The 25,378-nt window shown below is 60.2% G+C and overlaps 1 protein-coding gene across 6 annotated transcripts; it reads right to left on the bottom strand.

Annotated features, from left to right (window-relative positions):
* Window positions 1-3,107: 3,107 nt before the first annotated feature.
* Window positions 3,108-24,915, bottom strand: RIPOR1 (RHO family interacting cell polarization regulator 1). 6 transcript variants are annotated; one of them, XM_072346772.1, is made up of 23 exons: window positions 20,239-20,476; window positions 13,683-13,809; window positions 11,655-11,807; window positions 11,482-11,560; window positions 11,230-11,253; window positions 10,935-10,988; window positions 10,611-10,763; window positions 10,462-10,525; window positions 10,344-10,387; window positions 9,867-9,992; window positions 9,473-9,621; window positions 9,120-9,249; window positions 7,391-8,203; window positions 6,473-6,612; window positions 6,168-6,342; window positions 5,785-5,920; window positions 5,547-5,708; window positions 5,309-5,467; window positions 4,829-5,025; window positions 4,665-4,748; window positions 4,192-4,282; window positions 3,917-3,980; window positions 3,111-3,245 (listed from the first exon to the last, which is right to left on the bottom strand). In XM_072346772.1, the coding sequence occupies exons 1-22, from the start codon at window positions 20,303-20,305 to the stop codon at window positions 3,958-3,960; spliced, it is 3,150 nt and encodes a 1,049-aa protein (XP_072202873.1). In that variant the 5' UTR covers window positions 20,306-20,476; the 3' UTR covers window positions 3,111-3,245; window positions 3,917-3,957. The 6 variants fall into 6 exon arrangements, with proteins under 6 accessions (XP_072202869.1, XP_072202870.1, XP_072202871.1 ...); XM_072346768.1 differs by lacking the exons at window positions 3,917-3,980; window positions 20,239-20,476 and adding an exon at window positions 24,812-24,915 and having other exon boundaries at window positions 3,108-3,245; XM_072346769.1 differs by lacking the exon at window positions 3,917-3,980 and having other exon boundaries at window positions 3,108-3,245.
* Window positions 24,916-25,378: the final 463 nt, after the last annotated feature.

Raw genomic sequence — 25,378 nt, 5'->3', positions numbered from 1 at the left:
TGTAACCATGACACAGACACCTTCCCACGGGCTGCAGCTCCTGCAATAAAGCAAGTGGCTGCAACAGTCATTGGTGCTGCTGAGCGCACACACACATCCATGAGAGGGAGAGGTGTTTGAAGTGCTGACACAGATTGGGCTGACAGACGTGGTGCCGGAGCACTGTCTCCTTTGAAACAGCAAGCATGCTGCTGCACAGTGCGCTCCGTGGTGCAGCATCTGCTTGTGTGTGCAAAGAGTGGCACCCAGTGATCTGATCCACGGGGCAGCACAATTCCTGCATAAGGGCTGGGGGGAAGAGTTCAGTCATCCCTTTCCCATCACCAATGGATCCTTGGTGGTGCTATTGCAAACTCATTCAGAACAAGGGGCTGGGCAAAACATTCCTAAATTGACTCATATATTTATTTTTTTTTCCCTAGATGATGTTAAAGCCACAGATGAGGTTATTCCTAGGAGTTCCAGGAGCAGAATCATTTTGTCCTGACATGCAGCACCCTGCCTGCCCTGACAGAAGGCTGCTTTCCCGCTCCAGTCCCTGCAGTCAAGGTACAGCTTATCCTGGAAGATGGTATTCTGCTGCAGGGATGGGGCCAGGCTTTGGCAGAGCAAGAAGAACACCCACATAGGCTGCTGGAGCACTGAGCTGTTCGTATTTCCAGAGGTTAGTCCGGGGAAAAAGAAAGAACACCAAACATAGAAGTCTGGACCACTTATTACCTGCAGGGTGTTTCTGTCCACAGCTGTTACCCAAAAGCTGCATGTGCCAGCCAAGACCCCTATCCTCACTCTTGCTGCCTACAGCTGAGAGCATGATACAGAGAAATACTGTGCTTTTGGCGTGGGGCTTGTCCAACCCCCAGGCAGGTGGAAAAATGCTAAACTAGCACTGATGGAGCAGAGCATCTCTTGCTTGTACCTTTCCTGTAATTCTGTCTGCAGATAAAGCCACATCCAAAAGTGGTTGCTCTGAAGGCAGCACCCTGACAGGTGTCAGGCTTGCTGAGATGTTGCTGTGTCTGCTTGGTGCTCCAGTGTCCCAGGTACCCAGCACAGACCTGGGTTGCAGAGAGCTGACCAGAGCTGCCCTGAGTGGCCTCTTGACCTCGCAGGCTTATGGTACTAAAGCACACCCCAGTAATGAGAGATGCCTGGGTGCCCTTGCTGCTAACATGGTACTTTCTAACTACTTACAAAGAAGCAGATGACCCATCTGGGGCATCCTGTGCACCGTGGCATGCTGTCATCCCTTTTGCAGGCTCTTACAATGCACCACCACTTGCAGCCCTGTACCAGAACAGAACAACCCAAGAGCCTGAGCTCCCTGGGACATCTGGGTCCCCTGCAAGGACAGAGCAGGCAGGCAGAGCCAGCAGGATAAGAACATGGAGTCTGAGGCAGCCTGACAAAGGACCTTTAGTAAGGACAGAGGTCCTGGAGGCTGCTTGTTGCTAGGCTTTGCTAAGAAACCCATTGAGATGCTGCTGGCCCCAGGGGTCCTTGCTTCTGCTGGCTGTTGGGGCATTTTGCTGCTTTATCCTACTCAGAACTGTGAGGGCTGCTAAGGTGATTAAGAGATTGGAGCATCTGCCATATAAAAAGCAGCCTGGAAGAATGAAGGCTTGGATGGTTCTTATCCACGTCTCTCAACACGTAGTGGTGGGTAAAGAAGACAGGCAGATTCTCCTCAGTGGTGCCCAGTGACAGAATGAGAGCCGTACTGATAACGAAATACAGGATTTCCATTTAAACTAAAGGAATGCTTTTTTCCCGTGAGGGTGGCTGAATACTGGAACAGGTGGCACAGCAGTGTTCTGTCATCTCCATCCTCAGAAACAGTCAAAACCCAACACAACGTGGTCCTGAGCAGCCTGCTCAAGCTAACACCATATTGAGCAGGGGGGAATGGAAGGCTGTGTTCAGAGGTCCCTTCCCAGCTCAACTCCATAATTCCTTGATCCGCTGTGGCTCAGTATCACTGTGATGAGACACACACACTCATTCCATTCTCACTTCCAGCCATTGCCTCCTTTCTCTGGGGCAGGTCAGGACTTCCTTGTGCTGAGCACAGCTCAGCCGTGACCCCGCTCTGCCCATTGCAGCGTGGCACCTTCCCATGCTCTGCAGCATCTTGGTAACTCACACAGAGCTCAGGGGAAGCAAGAACTCCTTCCACTGCTACCAGAGATGCCTGCCATATTGTTGGTAGAAGCAGATCCTCACCTGAGAAACACCCAGCTTGGTCAGTCCAACTCCCTGCCCCTCAGCACCCACACAACGACACCAACGCTCTTTTAAAGGTTTGCTTTTATTTCTGGTTTAAAATCAAAATTAGTCATTCTCTGTAATTACATTATATATAGATTTATAGAGACATTATAGAAAAAAGAATTTGTCGCTTTTTATTTTCCTCCTGCAAAAAAAAAAAAGTAAATAAAAAATAAACCAAAACAACCAACAAGGAAAAGGTGGCAGTGTCCATCTGTCCGTCCCTCTGTCGCTCCTCCTGCCCTCCACAGCACTGCCCAGCAGAGGGGAAGGGCTCTGGGTTGGGGCTGTGCCTCACTGCGCTCCAACACCAGGGAGGGACAGGAGCGTGCGGAGCTGGGAAGAAGAAACGCCAGCAGAATATATTAATATTATCTCATATCTCATTTTATTTAAGTCCTGCGGACTTCCAGCTGTGGCAAAAGGGGGCAGCCGTTCCTTCTCAGCTCAGGCAACTTCTGGAAAGAAACAGCATCGCTTCCAAAGTGTGGGGCCTTCCAGGAAAGGGCACGTGTCCCCGAGCAACAGGAAGGCAAGAGGCAGAGGAATCCAGTGCATCTCCCTGCCGCTCCGATCCCAGCAGCTGTAGCACGAAGGGTGGGTTCCCTGTTGTGTTTTCAATAGCAGTCGAAGGGTGGGGTGTGCAGCGAGCCCCTCCTCGCCCAGGGGTGCGTGTGTGGCACCCCTCGTGGCTGGTGCTTGGGGCAGGGGAAGCGGTGCTCTGTAAGGCAGTGTGCGGCCGCGGCGAGCTGCCGGCGGGGGTGGTGCTGCGGTGCTGCTGTGAGCAGGGCCGGTGGCTAGGCCCAGTCTTTGCGAGCCCGTGTGCAGCCCAGCAGTGCCTTTGTCCTCAAGGGATAGCGGGTGGCTCTGTGCGGCATCTCAGAAAGCTGTGCTGGCCATGCTGGCTGGTGCAAAGATCCGTGGGAGGCTGTCCAAGGTCTCCTCCAGTCGCCGGTGCGCTGATTTGCCGTCTTCCCCTGCAAGCACGTACCACGGTCAGTGAAGCAAAGGGCAGAAGCTCTGTGTTCCTGCCCATCCCCGGCCTCACAGCAAAAACAATGCTGCAGCCTGACAGTGCTGAGCCACAAAGCTCTTGGTAATGTGTTGGCACAGCTGCCTGGGGAGGTGGGGGAGCTCCTGGCTGTGGAGGAGTTCAAGAACCATGGAGATGTGGCACTGGGAGGGACAGTCAGTGGGCAGGGTGGAGTGGGACTTGGGGATCTGATTCTTGTGTTAATCTTAGTGCACCCTTGGACAGATCCCATCCAGGAGCTGGGACAAGTGGGCCAGGCTTGGGGATGTTGTGGCACCCCAACCAGCTGTGCACTTCTGCATGCACCTACATGGGGACCCCGAGAGCTTCCCAACACCCCCATGTACACACAGGGCTGCACACTCCATGCTGAGAGCTCTCTGCCCAGCAGCCCTGCACACAGATCTGCACACAGCAGCCATCCCCAGCAGAGCTGGTGACACGGGACGCAGGACACATGGCACCTGTGTGCACAGGCATTGCCGTGGGGCTACAAACAACCAAGACACATAGACTCCAAGAAGTGACGTGGCTGACAGGCTCTAAGACAGAGACATTTGTGAGCAAAGCAGCAGGAGTGGGGCTGAGGGACGAGGACAGCTCACATGTCACAACCTGTGCAGCAGCTGCCGCGATCTGGAGGCCTAGAAACCCACTCAGATGGTTCTCTCAGTGCCATCTAGCAAATAATAAATAACACCCACGCTTAGGGCTGTGCTTGCAGGAATCCTCGCTGCCCACCACCGCTCTCACCCCATAGAGTTCAGGCACCACGAGCTGGAGCATGGGGCAGGCAGGGATCAGCCCAGGTCCCTTATCTCCCTTGGGCAGTGTAACATGGGGTGATGCCCCTCCGGGAGACGTGAGCAGGGGTGATGCAGGACACTCACCACACAGCATCAGGCTCTGCTTGGCTGCCTCCCGCACGGGCTCCTTGTCAGTTTGGCACAGGTAAACCAGCTGCTCAATGCTCTCCTTGGCCTGCAGGAGAGGGGAGAGGGCTAAGCATGGTCGGTACCAGGATGTGACCCACAGGGGAAGGCAGCAAGGTTCCTGCAGCCCTGCAGAAGGTAGCAGGCAGGGCAGACCCCCACACCTCCTTTGGAGCTCAACCTCCAGAACAGCCCTGGGCAGAAAAAGTCATAGAGCTACAGAATGGCTTGGGAGGGACCTTCAAGATCATCCAGTTACAACCCCAAAAGTCCCTTGGCAGTGCCCGCTTTCCCTTCCATCTGGGACACCCCTAGGAGCTGGAGGCTGCATAGAGACAGCAACAAGCAGCATCAGTTCCTTTCCATCCACCCCAAATCCAGCTCAGCCAGGAAACAAATACCCCATGGGCTCCTTCGTGCACCCATCTCACCTTGAGGCAGCCCAGCGCCACGCAGCCAGCCACGCGTGTCTGCACCTCCTCATCCTCCAGCTGTCCCAGGAAGCACACGAGGGCCTGGGGCAGAGCGAGGGCTCAGTGCCAGCCCTCCAAGTAACAACCCAGAGCCCACCCATCCCCTGCTGCCCACGGCATACCCGTTGGCGGAAGCGGGGGTTTTCTGCCAGGCTGCGGAGCTGCGCCGACACGGCGCTCACCACTTTGCTGTTCCCTTCCACGAGCAGCAAGCTGAGTGCCTTCAGCCCTTCCTTCTTCAGGCGGCCTTCGGGAACACGCTTCAGTGCCCGCAGCACCACGTCCTGGTCGTCTGAGTTGAGGTTCTGTGCCAGCAGCACTGCGGGGACAGCATGGTGAGCTGAGCATCTGCGGGGAGCTCAGCCTCCACCCACAGCAGGCAAAGGGACCCCGCATAGGATGCTGGGGGGGCACTGCCCTGCTACTGGGACACCTGAACTGGGGACCTGCAGAAAGCGAGGTCCAGAGGGTTCCCAGGATGGGAGCGTAGGAAGGGGCTGAGCACCAGCAGCGGGGGCAGGGTGGGTGAGCCTTTGGGTGACAGCCCACAGTGCTGGACACCCTCCAGCCTCCAGCTCGAGGCAGGAAGGAAGGGCACCCACCTTCCTCGGCCAGCTCCATCACGTAGGTGTCGAGCACCATGGCACCGAGGGACTCAAAGTGGCTCCAGTACTGGAAGATGGTGACCTGCTCACCCTGGGTGCCACCGGGTCGCCGTGGCAGCCGCCGGTTCAGCACATCTTCCACCAGTTTCACACACACTGGGGGAAAATAACGAGGTCAGGGTGTGCAGCACCTTGTAGGGTCGGAGAGCCCCTTCCTGCACACACACAGGCTCACCTGCATCAGCCAGTCCTGGGTGCCGCTCACTGATGGATGCTGCGTACTGCGCACTGAGCACCTGCAGGAACCGCTCCACGGGGCACGTGTAGATGTTGGGCAGCTCCACGCAGTGGTCCCAAAGGGGCAGCACCCCTTCTTTCCGCGTTGAGAACTGCACCACTGCAGGAACAGGCGGTGTGTCAAGGTGCACATCCAGCTGGCACATCCCTCCCGTGCAGCCCCTTGCTGCCCTTACCTCCGGCAGCAGAACCTGCTGCTTCTGACCGCTCCTCCATCAGTTGGCACACAATCTCCAGCACTTGTGCTTCCCGCAGCAGCCTGTCCAGGGCAAACATCTCCCGGCACCTCAGAGGCCCAAAGGTGCCCAGGTTCTGTAAGGCACAGGTAGTCCAGTGACCTTCAGGACAACACAGACCCCAACGCAGCCACAGCATCTCAGAAGGGCTTGGGGTGGGGGGCAGAAACTGTGAGGAGTCATGGCCAACCCCAGGATGCATCCCACCATCACATCCTCCTTCCTGTGAGCCAACCATGCATCCCACCATTGTGTCCCACTGCAGGGAGCCTTGGCCAACCCCAAGACGTGTCCCACCATCACGCCCCAGCCCCCATTCTCACCAGCAGCAGATGGTTGCAGTTGTGGAGGTGAAGCACCAGGGCTTTATCCAGGAACTCATTGCCGGTGCTCATGGGGTCCGCGCTGCCCTCAGAGCCGCTGCATGTTCCAGTATCATCTGCTCCCATCTCCCCAGTGCTGGGATCCCGGCTTCCACGCCGCGCTCTGCCGGCCCTCCTGCAAACAAGCAGGAGACCGAGCTGGATCAGCACAGGGCACCTGAATCCAGCCCTTCCTTCCCCACCAGAGCTCAGCACCCCAACCCCAATTGCCCTGTGCCTCTTCCAGGAGACACCATTCCGCACACCTCTCATCCTGCAGAGCCTCTTCCTCGGAGCCCTCCGAGTCTTCCATATCAGAGGTGTTGAGGAAGCTGAAGCTCTCCAAAGCATGCTCCACTGTGAGGCTGATGCTGGAGGCCCGGCTGAGGAACACACCCTGCTTGTGCTGCAGAGGAAAGATTGGTCAGATCTTAGCAAGCCACTCTAAGGGGCCTCGCTACCCTCATCCCTGAGCACTGCCATCAAGGATGGCCCCACCGCTACAATCCTTGTCATGAGGGATGTCCCCAGCACTGCTGTAACAGATCAATACGATGGGAAAAGGTGTTTCACCAGAGGTGTAATGAAGGATCAGCACGATAGAAAGGTGCAATAAAAGAAGGGGAAGAGCTTACCCATAACAGAAGATACCACATTCCCAGGGGAAAGCCTCCCAGTGGGTCAGCCCTTAAATGGGGTCTAAGAGAGGTGCAGCCAGGCTCCACCCCTTCTGATCATACAGCTGAACCGCCTTCACCTGTGCTCCCAGGGCTGACCAGGTCCTTTCCCCAGGTGCTCAATCAGTGCTTCAGGCCGTGACTCAACAGTTACCATACAACTGTTGTCACTGGATGGTACCAATGTGGATGGGCCCACCACCCTTGTACTCTGGACAAGCACCATCCAGATGGCCTCACCACCCTCACTGCCTCCCTGTCACTGCCATCAGGAATGGCCCCACCAACCTTGTCCCTTGAGCGCTGCCATAAGCTGATGGCCCCAGCACCCTCATCTCTGGTCACTACTATCAGGGATGGCTGCACCACCTTGGTCACCGTCACCAGGGATGCCCCCACCACCCTCACAGCTGCGCAGTGCCATCAGGGATGGCCCCACCACCCTTGTGCCCTGGGCAGTGCTCTTGTCACTGTTCTCTGCTGTGGACTCCCTCCAGGCCCCCTCACCAGCAGGATCTCCTCCAGGTGTTTGAGCTCCCGTTCCAGGGGCTGCAGCTCTGGGAACTGTCCCCGATAGTCATCCAGGGCCGAGGCCAGGAGGCTGATGGCCTCCTCCAGCCCCGAGTCCACGGCCTTCACCCGTGGGACCGCTGGGGGGCTGGTGGCCAGGTGTGGGGCTGGGACGGGCCCCTCCTCCGTGGGTGCCTGTGCCAACACGACGGCCGGCGTGGGGGCTTCACTTCCACAGCTGTCCTGCACTGGTGCTGGGCTTGCTGCTGGCTCAGCCTCCACCTCACAGGTTTCAGCCCATGCCACCATGGCACGTGGCTTGGCCTCAGGGCCACTGTCTTTCCCTGCCCAGGTCTCCGGCACCGAATTTGAGGCACCAGGGAGAGAGTCATTGTCCAGCTTGCCCGCATCGTGTTCCTCCAGGCTGGGAGAGGGCTCCCATGGGCTCTCCATAGCTTTGGCCTCCATGCTCCCGTCCACACTGGCTTCGCTGATGTGGCTCAGAGTCCGGGTATATGGCACATGCCCATTGGCCACCGCATCCTTCTTATGGCTATCCTGCTCCTCTGGGGGCTCAGGCAGATCTGTCCCAGTGGGGATGCCACAGCCAGCCCCAGTCTCCTCCTGCTGCTGTGAGAAGGAGATCTCGATGGCGGGGGCTGAGGCCTGCACCTCGGGCTGCACGATGGGCTTGTGGGCGGCGTGGCGGGTGCTGCTGGACAGCTGGGGACTGGAGGAGTCATCCGACGACTCAGAGGAGATGGACCAAGCTGTGCCATTCTCCAGCTCCTCCTGACGTCGCAGCATGTTCTAGGGAAGGGACAATGACATGTCAGGAAGCACTGAAGCTGCTGTGATCTTTGGGGCAGGAATGGGCTCTGCTTGCTGTGCCACTGCCCCTTCCAGCTGGAGGGACCCAGCCATGATGCCAATGGCTCTGCCAGCATGGGGAGATGGGGTCCACAGCGCCAAGAGAGCAATAGCCCCACCACCATCCTGCAGAGGGCAGCACCAGTGTCACATCAGTGTCACACCGGTGTCACACCAACACCACCATTGTACCCCTATCACCAACGCTGGGTTAGCACCACACCACCACACCACGCCGCACCACTGCACCGATCTCATGCCACTGCCACACTGGTGTGACATCAGCATCACACCGCTGTCATCCCGATGTCACACCAGTGTCACCCCGATGCCACACCAGCACATGTCAAGCTAGAGTCACGCAGCACCCCACCACATTAGCACCGTGTTGGCCATCACGCCAGTGCCACGGCATGGCCACCAGTGCAAGGACAAGGCCAGGCCTTCTACTTGCTGTTGAGCAGGAGTGGAGCAGCTAGACTACAGCAGGATGGCCACGCCGCTGGGCTACGCTACAGGCCGGCTCCAGCCATCACACTTACACGGCCCGGCTGCGGCCATCTCCCAAGCTCGACCGAGGAGACGTCGCCGCAAGAGCAGCTCCGAGACAGCTTCTCGAAGAGTGTCTCCCGAAAGATGTCCAACAAGGACCAACCGTGCTTGTCGGCTGCCCGCATTGGGCTCTTGGGCAGAGAGAAGAGGAGCTGTGAGGGCAGGAGGGCCGGCGCCGGGAGCCATGGCCGGATGGATGGAGCTGTGCCACCCATTGGGACTTGCCCTGGCACACTCAAGTCAATAAAGCAAACCCCACCGTGGGCACTTCAACCCAAACATGGTTGCCCAGCTCCATACTTACATAGAAGGCCTGCTCCCGCAGGGATGGCGTATCGGGTGGGCTCTGGTTATAGGTGGAGAAGCGTTTGTTCACTGTGGAGGCCTTGTTGACGGTGCTGGCTGCTGAGGGCTGGTCATCCTTGTCGAAGGGGCTGCAGGAGAGAGTGGACAGGTGAGGGAAGTATCCTAAGACAGAAGGTCCCAACACTGCAGCGAGCTGGAGGGTGTTAGACAGCACTTCAAGGTGCTCTTCAATCCAACTCTGGCTTTCCAGAACTGAAGGCCAATTTTGGGATGGGTGAAAGCTCAGGATAGGTCAGTTGTTGGTCCCCATTCCTGCTAGACTCTACTGGCAAATCCTGTTGAGATACTCACTTCCACGTCACCTCCAGGCTGAGTTTGAGGGTACCCAAGTCGTTGATATCCACCGCCACCACCTGGGGGAGAGCTGCAAAGAGATCCTTGGTCTCACAGGACACGTTGCCCACCACCACGTGGTTGGCCAGGCTCTTTAACTCCGTCACCTGGGGAAGGAGAGGATGAGACAAAGCCATCATTAGTCAGGCTGCTGCAAGGATGCCAGCACCATGGGATAGTATCCTCTTTCCCAGCAAAGGGTGGGTTTGAGTGAGGCCCAGTTCCTTCACTGCCTCGTGTCTCCCCAGCACAACCACTGCAGGTGTTGCCCTAATGCAGCTCCTGCCAGGAAGGAGCCCACTGGCCCACAGCATCCTTGTCCCACTTGTGCTCAGACTGCAGGGCTCCCTACCTTGATGGAGAGGAACTCGGTGATGAGAGGCAAGAAAACCATCTCCTCGCTGTCCCACACCTGCTTGCTGTTCACCTCGATGCGGCCCCGCAGCTTCCACCGCTGCCGCCCGTACTTCATGAAGATCTGGGGGAAGAGCAGAGGCATGGAACGGGCTGCCCAGAGAGCTGGTGGTCAGACAGCCAAGGTCAGGCTGCACAGGGCACCTATGGAGCTGTGGGTGTCCCTGTTTATTGCAGGGAGTGGGACCAGATGGCCTTTAAGGGTCCCTTCCAACTCAAACCATTCTATGATTCTATCATTCATGGGCTGGGAGTTTGCTCTGCAACCCGGAGCCACCCACAACAGATCCACAAAACACATTCCTGCTTGACACCAGCACCCACAGACAAGGCCCACCCACATCCTTCAGGCTCAGCATGGACTGCAGGAGGGAGGAGGACAGATCCCCATCCATACACCCAAGGCTCCACCAACCTCATACTGATCACCAGCGCAGAGCCGGGCGAAACCTGCCAGTCCTGCAAGAGAAGGCAGAGGGATGATAGGACACAGCAGACTAGTGCTGCTCCGGGGCTGGGATGGGATGTGCTACCTTTCATCCGGACATGGAACTCTCCCAGCTGGCTCTCCAGCTCGCTCTCCAGCAGGCACATGTTCTGGGGGCAAGGGACAGAGCACCCATCACTCACAGCCTACAGGGTCATCAACACCTCCCAGCCCACCTAGCACCGTGTGCCTCACCTCCGTGTACTCCTTGTAGCCCTTGCTGGCTTCAGCCAGGCTCTCACGTGCCTCTCGGCTGCCCGGTGAGCCCGTGCTGTAGGCTTTGACCATGTTGTGGGCGCCATCGCGGAGCCGCCGTTGGATGCAGTAGGCTTCATACAGCTCGTCGATCTGCAAGGATGGGCCAGGGGCACAGTGAGGGGCAGGGGGACAAATGGCAACAGGGGCAGTGGCTTCTCTTGGCATCACCAGAGCCTGGGAGCCAGGTGGGGAATAGCGCTGTGGCCCCAGGGCTGAACAGAGGCCAGAAACCCACAGAAGTACCCAATCCCCTGATCCTACCTTGCTAGCATGAAACTCCAGGCGACGCAGGAAGCGCTCGATTGACTTCACTTGCTGGAAAAGCAGAGATGGTGTGAGAAGCTCCCTGAGAGGGGCTGCGGGCCAGGATATGGCCCTGCCCCACACTCCTGCTGTGGGATAGGACGTGTCCCAAGAAGCAGGCGACAAGTCACCGCTGGTATCTGCTTTGTCCTCTGCCACCCTGAGTGCAGAGTCCCAGCCCCAGCTGCACAGTGGAAGGTGGGTGTGGAGGGGATATGGGGAGGCAAGGGTACGGGGCACTGATCCTGCTTACCTTATCCAGATCGTAGAGAAAGCCCTGGAGGAGAGAGGAGAGGGATAAGATGCAGCACAAAGCCAGCTCTGCTCACCCAGGGAGCACCAACCACCCATAGCATGGCAGGAGGACAGGACCCCGTGCACCATGGGCTGTCCTCTGATGTCTCCGTAGGACATAGCTGGACCGTGAGCAGCCCCAACCACGACCAGAACCCTGAGCATCTGCAGAAAGCACCTCTCCCTACAGATGCTCCCCAGCACCACTCACCAGGCGTGAATTCCTCTTGGACTCACGGATCTGGGTGCTGAGCTTCTCCAGTTCCAGCTGGTGGACCTCCAGGTAGGCCCTGAGGACAGCAGCACCAGAGGGTCAGACAGAAAGCTCAGCCCACACCACCCAACCCCAGAGGGACCCAACCCCCCAACAGCCCCAGCACTTACGTCAGACCCTTCTTGAGCGCTTCGTACACCTCATCCAGGCGGTTGGGCTGAGGCACCTTGGGTGGTGGGGATTTGTGGGACATTGAGAACATCCTACTGACCCTGGAGCCAGTCTTGCGGGAGACGGTGGGCGTGAAGGGAGAGAGGTTCCTGCTGAGAGAAGCGAGTGAAGCCGACATGGTCATGGTGAGCCCACAGCAATGGGGTCCTCCTGGCTGCGTGTCTCACAACAAGGAGCTCCAGAAAGGAGGCCAAGTCCCAAGAGCTCCGTCCCAACCTGCCTGCCTCTCCCACAGCTCCCCGGCACCCAGTCAAACCAGCCAGCAGGGCCGGGCGGGACGAGGCCATGTGCGACTGCAGGGCTGGGAAATGCTGCCTGCCCCACGTGCCTGTGTCCCCGGGTGCATGTGGCTGCCCCAGAGTGGACATGGAAGAAAGGCTGCCCTGAGTTGTGAGTGTGCCATCCCTGGAGGTGCCCAAGGCCATGGATGGCAGCCTGAGCTGGGGAGGAGCACCCATCCCACAGCAGGGGGTTGGAACTGGATGGGCTTTGAAGTCCCCCAGGCATTCTATGATTCGTGATTCTATGGCGGGGCAAACCCGCTAAGCTCATGGTGGAGAAGAGCAGGGAGTCAACCCCATCTCAGAGGGCCCCGAGGTGCTGGCTCTGGGGATGCCTCCACGGGATCCTCAGCTCCTTTTAGGAGGGGCAAAGGCAAACTTGCACCCTCCTGAGCCCAGCTGCTCTCCTGAAGTGACCACGGGGGCATCTCCAGCCCAAAACATTCTCTAGAGAGTAACCACGCTCTGCTCCACCCCCAGTGCCTTGGTTGGCCATGGTGCATCCCTGAGGACAGAGGGGGACCTCTCAGGTGTCATCACAGGAGCAGCATGGGGACATGTGCCTGCCAACCCCCATCAGCACAGCAACGCAGAGCACGGAGATGCCTCCTCCACCCAGGAGCGCCGCACATCCTATCACTACCCCTCCTGCCTTGTGCAATGTGAGCTCAGCCCGGCCCCCCCAGCAATGCCCCAGGCAGAACAGCCCTTCCCTTCTGCCCTCTAAGGTGGCCACGTCACTAGTCCTGGCCTGGACCTCCCATCCTACGTGACTCCTCGGAGAGCGGCCAGAAGACTTCCCCGAAGCATCAGTACGGGAAAGTGAATGTCTTGGCCTCAACCCAAGCCAACATGATGGGGGAGTGCTTGTTTTGCACATCCATCCCTTCCCCCTCCTCATCTGCCAAAGCTTTGGGCACTACCAGGAAGAGCTGAGTGGGGCTGGGAAGCTGCTCCCAGGCACGGGGAAGCTCTATGTGGGCATGTGCCATGCCATGGAGATGCCTGCTTGGAGGTGATGCTGGAGCTCATTCGTGCCACCCCTTCCCAACTACTCCTTGCTGGGACTGGGAGGTAAGGAGAACCGAAAAGGGCTCCAAAGCATTAAAATGGCACGGTCCAAACCTACAGCATGTCTGTGTCTCAAGCGCCACCCAAAGAGCTGGGAATGGAGCAGAGGAAGGCACAGGGTGGTTCTCCTTGATGTAAGTTTGGCACAGGAGGAGGGAGGATGTGATGGGTGCCACCAAGTCGCCAGCAGCGGAGAGGATGAGCAAGGACCGGCTGTTTGCTGATCCTCACAGCAGGGCTCACGGGCAGCCAAAAAATCCTCCCAGCACCAGGTTTAGGACGGCCCAGAGGAAGCCCTGACTCACAGAAGCACTGAGGGAGAAACTTGCAGCCATGGGACATTGAGGGGCAGAGACACAAAGCTTCAAGACCACATTTGTTCCTGCACCACAGCCACTCAATGTACTGGGGTGGTCACAGGGCAGCCCTGAGGACCAACCTGCCATGTCTGCCTTGGGATGGGGACAACCAAGTGTCAGGGTGACACGGGATGGACTCAGCGGCCCCAGTGACACATCTCTGGGTACCAACAATGTCCCCATGGGGAGGAGGGACGGCGCCTTGGCTAATACCACCGTGTCCAGCCCCAGCACAGCACCAGCACCCATCTCCTACCTGAAGGGCCGCTCTGCTGTCGAGTTCACCCCGGCGAACGACTGGCTCCTATTGATCTTGGCGACGAGGACTCGGCGCTGCGGCCGCGCAGACAGCGACATCGTTGAGTGTGACCTGGAGGGCCTCCCTGCGGGGACACAAGACAACGGGGTCACCACCAGCGAGGCATGGGGCTGCCAATGAGCAGCCCCCAGGTACATCACCACGTGGCCCATGGGAAGAGGCTGAAGCCCAATGCCCACCACGGTTCCTCCAGGACGTGGCCATGTCAAAGCCCCCTTGTCCCCACACGTGTCCCGCTGTCCCCCTGCCACCCGCTGCAGGCACAGGAATGGTGTGGGGCAGGACCCTGCTGCCCAGCCCTGTGAGCAGGACGGAAACCCTCAGACAACAAAGCACTTTGGAAAGTCCCCGGCCTTTGCCAGGAGCTCTGCTGTCAGGAAGGGGAAAGGCAGAGCTATTCCCAGCCCTCTGAGAAGTCCCCGTGGCCACTGCAGGAGCCTTGAAAATGCTACGTGTCCTCATGGCAACGGCATCCACACGTCCCGTGCAAGGTAGAAGCAATCCCTGAGTGCCAAAGCCCTGACCCAGCTGCCACCTGGAGAGCATCGCCACATCTCCAGCCACCACTGGACGCAGAAGCGGAGGGTCTGCGGCTCCTCCTGGTGTAAGCAACCCGGGGGTGGGGTCCCCAGGAGCCCTGAGCCCATCCCAGCCGTCCCCACGCAGCACGCACCTGCCCAGCCAACACAAAGCCATTCTCCAGCCTCCTCAGCACCGTGCTACACTCTGTGTCCTCAGCGCACGGAGACACTGCACCAAGGCCACCAGGAGCCGGCAGCTGCCACCGCTGATGGCTCTGTGCAAACGGGGCCGGGATGCAGCAGGTCCACGTCCCACACTCAGTGCTCAGTCTGAGCCAAGCAGCTCCGTGGGTCTCGGTGTTGCCTTGGTCCCTTCAGTCACCAGGACAACCCTGCCCCAATTAAGCTCATTAGGAGGAGCTGTAATCCCTGCAGGGCCTGGGCAGATTACCCTCTGCAGGGCGGTTTAATCTGCTCCCCACTGAGTGAGCGGGGCCTGTGGCACGGGTGGGCTGATCTACAGAGAAAGCGCCCAGCAGCCCCACAGCAGTGCTTGGCACACACGGAGCCCGTCCTTCCCAACCCCAAGGGCACGGGGGGTATTCCAGGTATTCTGCCTTCAGCAGCGGGGAGCACACAGGTGAAAGATGCTGAGGTCTCCACCAGGGAGCAGTGGCAGGATGGAGTGATGCTCAGGGTATCCCCAAATCCCTCGGGGGGGTCCCTCACACTGGGACACGTGTCTGACCTCGAGCATCAGGACCACGGCGAGCACTGCCAGGAGCGATGGCATGGCATGGCCAGCTCCATGTCCTCATGCTCCATCCTGGGGACTGTGGCTTCATCCCAACCCAAAGCACCGTGACGCTGCAGTTATCAGCTCCAGCCTCATGTTGCCGCGTCCCCAGCCCCAGGGCCAGGAGCTCACTGAGGAGGGAATGCCCCGTGAACCCCATCCTGCTCACGGTCTGCAGGACTGCTCGGGGTGCTCGAGCTTGGCACACATGGGCACTGAGTGGCAGCAGGGTCTGTTCCTGGCACGCTTTGCTGGCGGAAGAGAAGCCCCAGCATGGTGCATTCCTGACATTACCGAGATAAGAGTACCTGGTACACCACAGCGCCGAGCCTGGGGCACGCTTAGAAGGGATAATATGGCCACAGCTCCTCACCCGTGGGGCTCTGGAGCCCCTCACCACAGGGCAGCCAGCGCTGGGTGGGTCACCCACATGTCTGTATCCCCAGCACCCACCGAGCCCACGGCACATCCCTCCTGCTCCTTGTGGGTGGCAGTCCCACAGGACCCCAAGCAGCCCAAAGGTCCAGTCCCACAGCCCCACGGAGCCACAGCCCCACAGAGCCACAGCCCCTGCCCCTAATTACAGTGCTAACCAAGCCGCCTTCTGACAAAGCTATGCGCCTCACCGCCCTTCGATCGTGGAGCACCCGCAGCTCTCCCAGTCCTACAGCCTGTCCGTCCGTCCGTCCATCCCCACGGCTCCGTCCAGCTGCTGCAGGCAGTGCAGTGGGGACACCACAGCCCTCCCCTGTGCTCTCCGACCCGGCCGCCGCTCGTGTCCCCGTGCCCGGTGCTCGGCAGATGATTCCAATCCCAGGAATGCTGCTAGCAGCTTCCTTCGGCGCATGGAGGGGGCAGTCCGACCGGCTGGGTTGGTCCGGGCTGGTTTCTGTTCCTGACACTCAGACAGCAGCCTCAGGTCGCTCTTTCGGGTTTATCAACACGGCGGGAGGCTGAGACACCCCAAGAACCCGAACCCAAACCGGCTCCTTGTGAGCCCCCAGCCCGGCTGCTGCAGCCAGACGCATCGCGCCCAACGTCCATCAAGCAACACCCTCGAGGTATCCCCCGGCACAATGGGGTGCACCTGGCTCCCCCCGTTGGGAGAACTCGCCCTTGTTAGGAGGGCAAACCACGAGGGAGAACCTTTGGATCCTGCAAACACAGGCTCTTGGCACCATTCCCTCTGCCGGAGCCGCTGCGTCCTTGTTTGCACAGCTGCATCCCCGCTGCACGCCCCGGCCCCCCGCCAGCCCCTTTCCGGCCCAGGACAGCGCTTGGCCGTGTTCAATCCTCCTTCCTGCCCCGGTTCAGAGATGGGGGCATCCGGGGATCAGTGGAGGGCCTGGGAGCCACCTCCCCCCTGACCTCCTCCGCATTACAGCCCCTTCCCCAGCACCCACCACCCACCGCGCGCAGGGGATTGGGGTTCACAGTGGGATGAGTCAGGAACTGTGAACATCCCAGCTCTCTAGCTGGGGAGAAGCCAAAGCCGTTCGTGTTTGGGGTCACGGAGACGTGGACCCCATGCTGGGTGCCGGGACCCCACACTGGGCGATGGCACCCATGGTGCCGGTGCCCGCCCTCCCGGCTATGGAGTCAGCTCCTTGCACCAAAGTGGGAGGGCGGCAGGAAAGGGAAGGAGCTGCTAGTGGGAAGAATTGGAGGAAGCGCTTATTTACCCCTTGGAGCGTCCCCGAGGAAGGGCAGGGCTGGGCTGGACACATAGGGGGGACGGGGACGGAGCGCCTCACAGCACGTCCCGGGGCACCCGGTGGATCTCGGAGGGGGGATGGCAGCCCCGAGGTGGCACCCAGGGAGGAGGCTGCCTTAAAGGGTGGTTCAAGCACGACCTGTTTTCTAGGGCATCTCCTGGGATGTGGCCGTGGAGGTGCCGCACCCAACGGGATGGGTCCCCTGGAGGAGGACAGGGCCTCAGAGTGGGGGAACCCACTGGGATCCCCACCTGTTTGGGTGTGGGGGTAGGGGCTGTAGCTCCTCTCTGTGTCCCCTGGTAAGGGATGCTGCACCCTCTTCCCCAGCACCTATTGGTCCCAGCGGGGGTGGCAGAACCTCACGAGGTCCCAAATGCCATCTTCATCCCCAGGCAGCTCAGCCCAAACCCTGCTGGAGAGCTGCAGACAGGAAGAGCCCCAGGACTCCCCAGTTCTGTGCAGGGTGGACAGCTGGACAACACTTGACCCCCAGATACCCATCACAGCCCCACAGCTCTGCCACAGTGCCACAGTGTCACGCTAACAGCTATCCCTCGGGTATCAGACCCCCTGCCCCTGGCTTTCCTTCCCTATGGCAAAGTGGCTGAAATCCCTCACCCCAAAACCACCCCAAAAGACCAACCGCAGTGCCCCGCGATCCTCAGGGTTCCCTCATCCCCCACCTCACCACCCAGGGGCTCCCCAGATTAAGAACACCTGCCGAGCAGACTGAGGGCACACGTGCATCCAGCACCGCATCGCTGAGCTCACCAAGGGGATTCTGCTCGGGGGAACAGAGCACCCCACAACCCCACAACCCAACCCCCAAACCACGTCTTGCTCTGGCCGTGTTTTGGTGTCGGGGAACCTCCCGACAGTGACTTTATGGCTGTGGGATCCCTGCTGGGCTCGGTACCTCTCTGCTTCTTGTTCATGGCGGGGCGCAGCGGGGAGCGGAGCGGCCCAGCAGGCTCTCATGCCGCAGGATGGATGTGGAGGGCTCGGTGCTGGCTGTCCCCTCCCACGCTTCCCCTGCCCATGGGCTGCCGGCACTGCCCCGCTGCGTGCCTCAAGGGCCGGGGAAGGGAGGATGTCCGTCTGCCTGTCCGTCCATCCATCCAACTGTCTGTCCCCTGTGCAGGGAAGGGGCCCCTTTGATAAGCACGGCGCAACCAGGCCAGAGCTCACGTCGCTGCTGTTTCTCTTCTAGGAGGCTTTTTAGTTCAGGTTAGTTTTGAACCCTGCCTGGGCTTTGCTGTGTGCATCCCACAGGCTGTGCAGAGGGTTTGCCAGCCCCGAGTTTCCCAGCCTGTGCTGTGGAGAAGCCGCCTTCAGCTGTGTTTCTGTGTAGGGTGCTGGAAGGCTGCTGGGTGCCATTCCCAATTGGGAACCCAAGGGCACGGCGGTGGCACCTGGAACAGCACCGCGTTCCTCACGCCCCATGGGAATCTGTCATTAAAACCAGCGGGGCGTGAGGGTAACCCACGTGTTTCCACATCCCGAGGGGCCGGACGAGGGACAAGGACGGGGAAAAGCCCTTTGCAGAGCAATTCCCAGCTGATAAGTGCAGCGTGAACCCACGGCCCGGTCCCTGCAGAGCCATGGGACCCCACGGCCCAACTGCGGCACAGATGTGAGCTTTGGGTCCTGCCCTTTGTCTGACCATAGCCATGGCTCCCAAGGAGGAGGCTGGAGCAGCACGGCCCCATCCCGGCTGGGAAGGGCTGCCGTCAGCGCCGCAGGAAGAGACGCCTCCCTCCCGGCTCCCTTCCTGTTTGCTGCTGCTTTTACAGGGAGGTCAGGCAAGGTTCAGGATGAAGAGCAGCAGGGCAGAGCCTTGGAGGGCTGTTACAAGCCCGAGATGCCCGAGCTGGCAGCAGGAGTGCCATGTCACCCCCCCACCCCGGTGACACCAGCAGGGAGCAGAGCCCAGCACCGTGACACGGCCCTTCATCCCCATGGAACTGCTGAGCTCCCACTGCTGGCACTGCACTGCTGACATCCCGCTGGCTGCCGCCCCAAGCTGGTGCCCGGCACACGCCCAGGCAATGCGCCTGCAGCCGTGGCCCATGCCAGCTCGTTTGTCCTCATTAAAGCTTAACGAGGGCTGCCTGGTGGTGGGCAGTGAGGGCACTGTGCAACGGGAGGCCGCCCAAAGGCTGGGAGGGATGCGGGTACGGCATCCCATCCAGGTGATGTCCCATCCCATATGGGTGGTGTCCCCATCATCTGCTCCTCCGCTGGGTCTTGAGCCTCCCGCAGCCCAACCAGTGCGTCCCAATGGGGATGGACCGTTTGAAGCTGGATGCAGGACGAACGCCCTGCAGATCCCATGTCCCAGAGGCACTGAGCTGTCCCAGCACTGCCGTCCCCAGCGCCACTACAACATGCCATAGAGGACACCTCCGAGGCTGCCATCTCCACGGCCACCTGCCCCTCTGGTGACAGCGGCACCAATTAGACAAAGGCGATGGAGGAGCTATTTCAGGCCCTTTCCCCCCCCCCCAGGCAGCCCCAGGCAAGGGGTTGGGGCAGGAGCCCATGGCACCCAAAGGGGGGGGCACAGGGAGCACCTGGGAGGGGGCCGGAGGTGACAGTGCGGGTGACAAAGTCGTCCCCGTCGGGTTGGGCCGGAGCCCTCTCGTCACTTCCTTGCGCCATCCCCACGCGGGGCAGAAATAGCACAGATATAAGCGGCGGCCCTATAAATAGCCCTAAGAGCAGGGCCTGGGGCCGCCCGGTGGGAGCGGCCCTACAGCCCCGCAAAGCAGAGCCCCCCCGGCCCCAAACCCGCAGCCGGTGGGATCGCAGCCTCCGCCCTACGTCGGGGTCCCTGGGGGGCTCCCCAGAAGGAGCCCGGAGTCACGCGTCACCCCCCGGCCCCGCCGTGCGCAGCTCCCGGCCCCGTGCGGGGACACGGCACAGCCCCGCTCCGGTCACCACGGCCGGGATGAGGGGTGAAGCCGCCCGCTCCGCCTGGGGGTGCCCTAAATGGATCCAGATCGGGGAGCAGCGGAGCCCCACGGCGCAGTGGGGAAGGGGTTAACGGCGCTCTGCTTCCCAAAGGATTCCTTGGCAGGGCCGGGAGATAGGAGGATGGGGCCGGCAACAAAGCCAGATCTGTCTCATTAATTCCTCCGAGCATTCCTCCCTCCGCAGCGAGGAGGAGGACGAGGCGGCAGCCCCCAGACATGGCCGTCACCTCCCGTCCCCACGGGGCAGGACGGGATCTCGGCCCCCTCCGCCCGAGCTCCGGTGTCACCGGGGGTCGCCGCGTCCCCGAGGCGGCAGCGGGGCGTCCCCCCTACCACCACCACCACCCCCACCGGCCCTCTCTGCACTCCCCCGTCCGGATAAGGGGACGGAGAGCCCCAACGCCGCCCCCCGGCCGCACCCCAAAGGGCGACCCCAGCGCGGAGCCCCCCGCCGCGGTGACAGCGCCCGGGGACGGCGGCACTCACATGTCCCGGGAGAGGCGTGCGACGGGAGCGGGCCTGGCTGGGCGCATCGCCTTTGTTCCTCTCCCATGGACGGGGAGCAGGCAGGGACGGCTCAGAGGCGCTTGGCAGCGCCCACCCCGGCCACTCTCCATGGAAACGCGAGAGCCATGTGATTTCGGCAGGAAACCACGGCACGGCCGGCGCCAATGGCGGATCCGGCAAGCGCCTCCCCTCCGGACATCCCTCGGGAGCCAACGCCGACACCGACGGACAGCGACACTCACACCGACAGACAGCGACACTGACAGCGACACTCACACCGACGGTCACACCGCCACCGGGCCGTCCCCAGCGGCGCTGGATGGAGCCCGCAGCACGGCCAGGACACCGCCCGGCCCCGTGCTGGGCGAGAGAAGGGAGGCGAAGGGGCGAGGCTGAGCTTGGTCGCTGGTGGAGATGCAAAGACCCCAATGCCCAGCACCGCGGCCGTCCCAGTGGGTGACACCCCGTGCCCTGTTTGCCGTCCCCTATGCTATGGGGGTGCTCAATGCCAGGAACAGCAAGTAGGAGACCCAAACCCCAGCCAGCCTTAACCCCAGTCCCAACCCTACCACTAACCCTAACCAACCCTAACTAACCATAAACCCAACCTTAACTCTTTCTCCCAAAGCCCGTTGCTCTCCTCCCTGTCCTAGATCACACTGAACTGACCCAGTTTTAAGTGGGACTGATGGCTTTCTGGCCCCGGAGAGACACCAGCACTGCAAGGACAAGACGGCACAGAGCTACAGAGATGCAAAAAACCCTAATTAGCTGATTGGCACACCTTGCAGCTAAGCAGAGCAGGGCAATATCAGTGACAAGGAAAGTGCTGTGCCAAGGACACTCTGCAAAGAGCAGGGTGTCCCATGCTATGGCTGGCCCTGTTACCTGGAAGTGAACATGGAGGAGAGGACAGCAGGTCCCTTGGGTAGCAGGGAGAAGGCAAAGCAATGGGCAGACATGGAGGGAACTGGAGAGCAGCATGGGGATCAATCAGCCCAGGGATGGCTGTGGCCTCCATCCTGCTTGGATGGAGCTGTCATCAGATCACAGGTCCGTAATGGCTACCTGGGAGGAGGCAGGAAGTGTCCCCTGCTGACCTGCTCAGTGTGCTGTCGTGGATGGTCAGTGGGCTGTATGGGTGGTCAGTGGGATGTATGGATGGTCAGTGGGTGAATGGATGGTCAGTGGGTGTATGGATGGCCAGTGAGGTGTATGGATGGTCAGTGGGTGTATGGATGGCCAGTGAGGTGTATGGATGGTCAGTAGGCTGTATGGATGGTCAGTGGGATGTATGGATGGTCAGTGGGGTGTATGGATGGTCAGTGGGTGTATGGATGGCCAGTGAGGTGTATGGATGGTCAGTAGGCTGTATGGATGGTCAGTGGGTGTATGGATGGTCAGTGGGTGTATGGATGGTCAGTAGGCTGTATGGATGGTCAGTGGGTGTATGGATGGTCAGTAGGTGTATGGATGGTCAGTGGGTGTATGGATGGTCAGTGGGTGTATGGATGGCCAGTAGGATGGGTGGCTGGTCTGTGTCCAGCTGTCCCCATGTCTCTAGGTTGTGGAGCAGCAACTGGCCCAAGGCTGGATAACAAACAGCACAGCTCACCCCAGTGCAGGAGATCCCCAGCTCCAACCCCACCATGCCCACTGATCACATCCCTTGGTGCCACATCTCCACTGTTCTTGGACAGTCACCAGGGATGGTGACTGCTTCACCTGGGCAGTTGTGCCAGTGCCTCACAGCTCTTTGGAGCCCCTCAGCTCCTCCACACTGACCCATTCCCTCAGCTGCTCCCACAGCACTGTGCTCAGACCCCTCACTGCTCATTCCCTTCTCTGGATGCCCTGGATGTCAGGTCTTGAGCCACATCCTCTCCCCTCTCAGCAGAAGGCACGAGGCCAGGGCTTGGCTCCATGCCTCCCTCCATGTACACCCTGCAGCACTGCATTGTCGGCATTCCTGCTCCCTGCTGGAGCGGTGCAGGACGGAGCCTCCAGCCCCCCAAACCTCACAGCCACCACTTCACCCTCTGTGCCCCGCAGCACGGTGCCACGCACTGCTGCAGCCTTCCCAGGTCCCCAGGTTGCAAAGCAGAGGAGAAGGACCTGGGAAGGAGTTAACGGAGGACGGAGGTTGACTCACAGCTTCGAGCTCTGCTGGAAACCTGGCCAGCTCAGCCAGACTGCAAGCTGGCACCCAGGGCACGGCTCTGCAGCAGAGCTGCCCTCCTCTCTCCTAGTTCTCTGCCCCATGAGGATGGCAAGAAATATCCCCAGCCCCTGCCTGGATTAAGGGGATGGATGCAATGCTGGGTCTGTGTCGTCAGCCCCGCGCCATAGGAAACATCTCACGCCCCGCAGTAATCACTCCAAAACTATTTGTGATTCACAGGATTCCTGCAGCCCCTGCGGGCCTGTCCCACGCGGCAGGAAGGCTGAGGTCATGGCCGAGCTGCACGCGGCTCAGAGCAGGGTTGGCACCAATAGGTTCAACTCATGGCATCGGGCAGACCCCGGGCACGGCCGAGGTGGCCCCCAGGGATGGATCGAAGCTCCCCCCTTCAGCAAATAATTGCTGCCCTCCAGATGGAATAACAACAAAAGCACTGGGACATGGGTCAAGGAAATGAGAAAGGGTGAGCAAGCTGCAGGGCAATAGGAAGCAGCTGTAACCATCTCCTGTCCCTGCTGGACCGGTGCTCCACCCGCAGCAAGGCACATACAAATGCTGTTTCGCATGGTTTCGATGTGCAGGGGAGGGTGCCGTGGAGCAAGGAGGTCTCTTAGGGACCCCAGCATGCAGTGGGGACGGGCATCAGGTGGGGTGACGGTGGGGAGGACGGCAGCTCCTTCTGCTGGAGTCAGGGCAGAGCTGCCCACCTCACCTTGGCACACCAAAGTGGAATATGGTTCCTGCATGTGCGAGACGTCCCCAGCCTTGGTGGCTTTGTTTCCCCAGTGCTGACCTGTGGCCTGGGGACCCGGTATGTCAATGGAGCTGCACAGGGTCCCTGCCCTGCATCCAGCCTGGGGACACAGACGGTGCAGGAGCTCTCCAGGAAGCCCCCCCAGCTCCGCTTCCTTCCTACACCCACACACACATCACCACCGAGTGCTGGGAGCGGCGCTGTGGGCACTGCTCAGTCCTGCCGGCTCCCAGCAAAGGACACCTCTGGATGTGGGAGTGGTGGGGACAGAGGTTGGAGCTTGTAGGCATGCTCTGCCCTCCCGCTGCCCTCAGCTTTTGCTCTAGTATCTGCTTCCCTATGTATCCCCCTCCTGCTTGGAACAAGCCTTTGTCCCCTCATTCTCCACGACCCCGAGCAGGAGGAGAAGCCTCCAAGCACCTTCTTGAGTCCCCCCCATCTGAGCCCTCCTCTCCGTGCCTGGGGCTGGGACACAACATCAACCAGCACGTCGGAGCCGTCGGGAACAAGCGATGTTCCTGCATGGCATGCGGCCCCGACAGTGCTGGCTGTGCTTTAAAGAGTAACTTTATCCTGTAATAACAAACAGGAGGAGCCAAGCTCCTCCCCAGCACCGCTTCCTTGGCTCCAAGGAGGGGGACAATGAAGAGAAAGCTGATCTGAGCTGCCAAAGTGTGCTGCTGGTGGGGCCAAGGATGCGGCAGGGGATGCTCAGTGGGAACGACCCCTCTATCTCTGCTGCAGGGCTGAACACAGCACGCTCCAGCTCTGGGTGGCTGGATCTCCTCCACCATCCCCACGGCCCCCAGTGCATGGATGGGACACCTCCAGTTGGAAGATCTAACCTGCCATGTGCCCAAGCCTAAGCGTGTCCCCCATAAAGTCAATGGGACCTGCCTAAGTTTCTCCTGCATGCACCGAAGGGTCCCACCCTGCCCAGGAGACTCCTTCCCAGGGAAACAGGGGAGTCCCTGTGCCCAGAGGTGCCCAAGGACCACGGAGATGTGGCACAGAGGGATGTGGTCAGTAGGCATGGTGGGGTGGTTTGAGGCTGGATCAGTCCAGCTTACAGTGAGCAGAGACAGCAAGGAGGAAACCATGGATACCTTCAAAGCACAACAGGCCCAGCATCCTCTGTCACCATGGGGACGTGCCAGGAAGGAGCCCTTGGGGCACAACATGGGTGGGGAAGATGCTGGTCCCCAGGAGGGCAAAGACAGCACTGAGCTCTCAGCACACAGCAGCCACGGAGCCTCCTGCTCAGGCTGACAGGGCAGGGAGCAGCAGGGCAGGAAGCAGTGGGGCTAACAATAACACAAAGGAGGGGATAGATGCTGGTGGGACCGGGGGACCAGATAGCAGCCAGAAGCCCCAGCCCCATGGCTGTGGTGTACGGGAGGAAGCCTTGGCACATTATCTGCTGGCCCCAGCGCTGCCTGGGCCGGGGTGTGCTTCCTGCCCAGCTGTGCTTCTCCCACAGCCAGCACCCTCCTCTGTGGCAGGTCCCCGGGTGGTAGGGCTGGGAGCAGCCACTGGGACCGCAGCGTCACGGATGTCCCCGCGGTGTTACCCTGCTGCTCTCTGTCCCATGGGAGAGAAGGGAGATGCGGACTCACTCAGGTCCCGTCTGAGGTCCCAGCACTTCTTGCTTATTCTGCTCCAGCGATGCTCTGGAGCTCCCACACCGGCCGTGCTTGTTGTCCGTGTCCTCATCAGCTGGTTTCTGACCCGCCTCCTGCTGCTGCTCCACCTCCCAGCGCTGAGGCCAGCAGGTCGCACGGTGGAGCAGCTCCATCCCCCCCCCCCACTCCCTTCTTTTGCTCTTCTCCTCCTGGAGCAGCGTCGTCATCCACGGGGCTTTTGGCCCCACCTGATGCAGAACCTGCCCTCGGGTCCCCATCCCAGCGGGCCTCCCCGTGTCCTTTTCACTCTGTCCTGACCCCTGGAGGTGTCCCACTGCAGCCCCTGGTGCAACCTGCCTCTGTCAGACCACGTGGGGAAGTGACCAGCTTGGAGAGCAAACTCCTTGATTGCTCTGGGGTCGGATCATCTTGCAGGTGCATCTTGCAAGATGGGCAATGCTCCACCCAGTCCACTTTGTACCCGTCATGTGCATAAGGATGGAACCGGGAGATCCCATTTAAGCTGCTGAATGCAGATGGGTCCGAAATCCTCCGTGCTCT

Source organism: Excalfactoria chinensis, chromosome 11, assembly GCF_039878825.1.
Source record: "Excalfactoria chinensis isolate bCotChi1 chromosome 11, bCotChi1.hap2, whole genome shotgun sequence".
NCBI lineage: Eukaryota > Metazoa > Chordata > Aves > Galliformes > Phasianidae > Excalfactoria > Excalfactoria chinensis.
Note: the sequence above shows the minus strand (reverse complement) of the source record. Positions and strands in the feature narration are given on the sequence as shown.

Coding starts and splice junctions, on each gene's coding strand:
- RIPOR1 (XM_072346768.1), bottom strand. CDS start 24,908: ATGAGGACACGGACAACAAGCACGGCCGGTGTGGGAGCTCCAGAGCAT. Junction 11,561..11,654: donor GCGCTCAAGAAGGGTCTGAC/GTAAGTGCTGGG, acceptor TGCTGTCCTCAG/GGCCTACCTGGAGGTCCACC. Junction 9,622..9,866: donor CCGAGTTCCTCTCCATCAAG/GTAGGGAGCCCT, acceptor CTCCTTCCCCAG/GTGACGGAGTTAAAGAGCCT.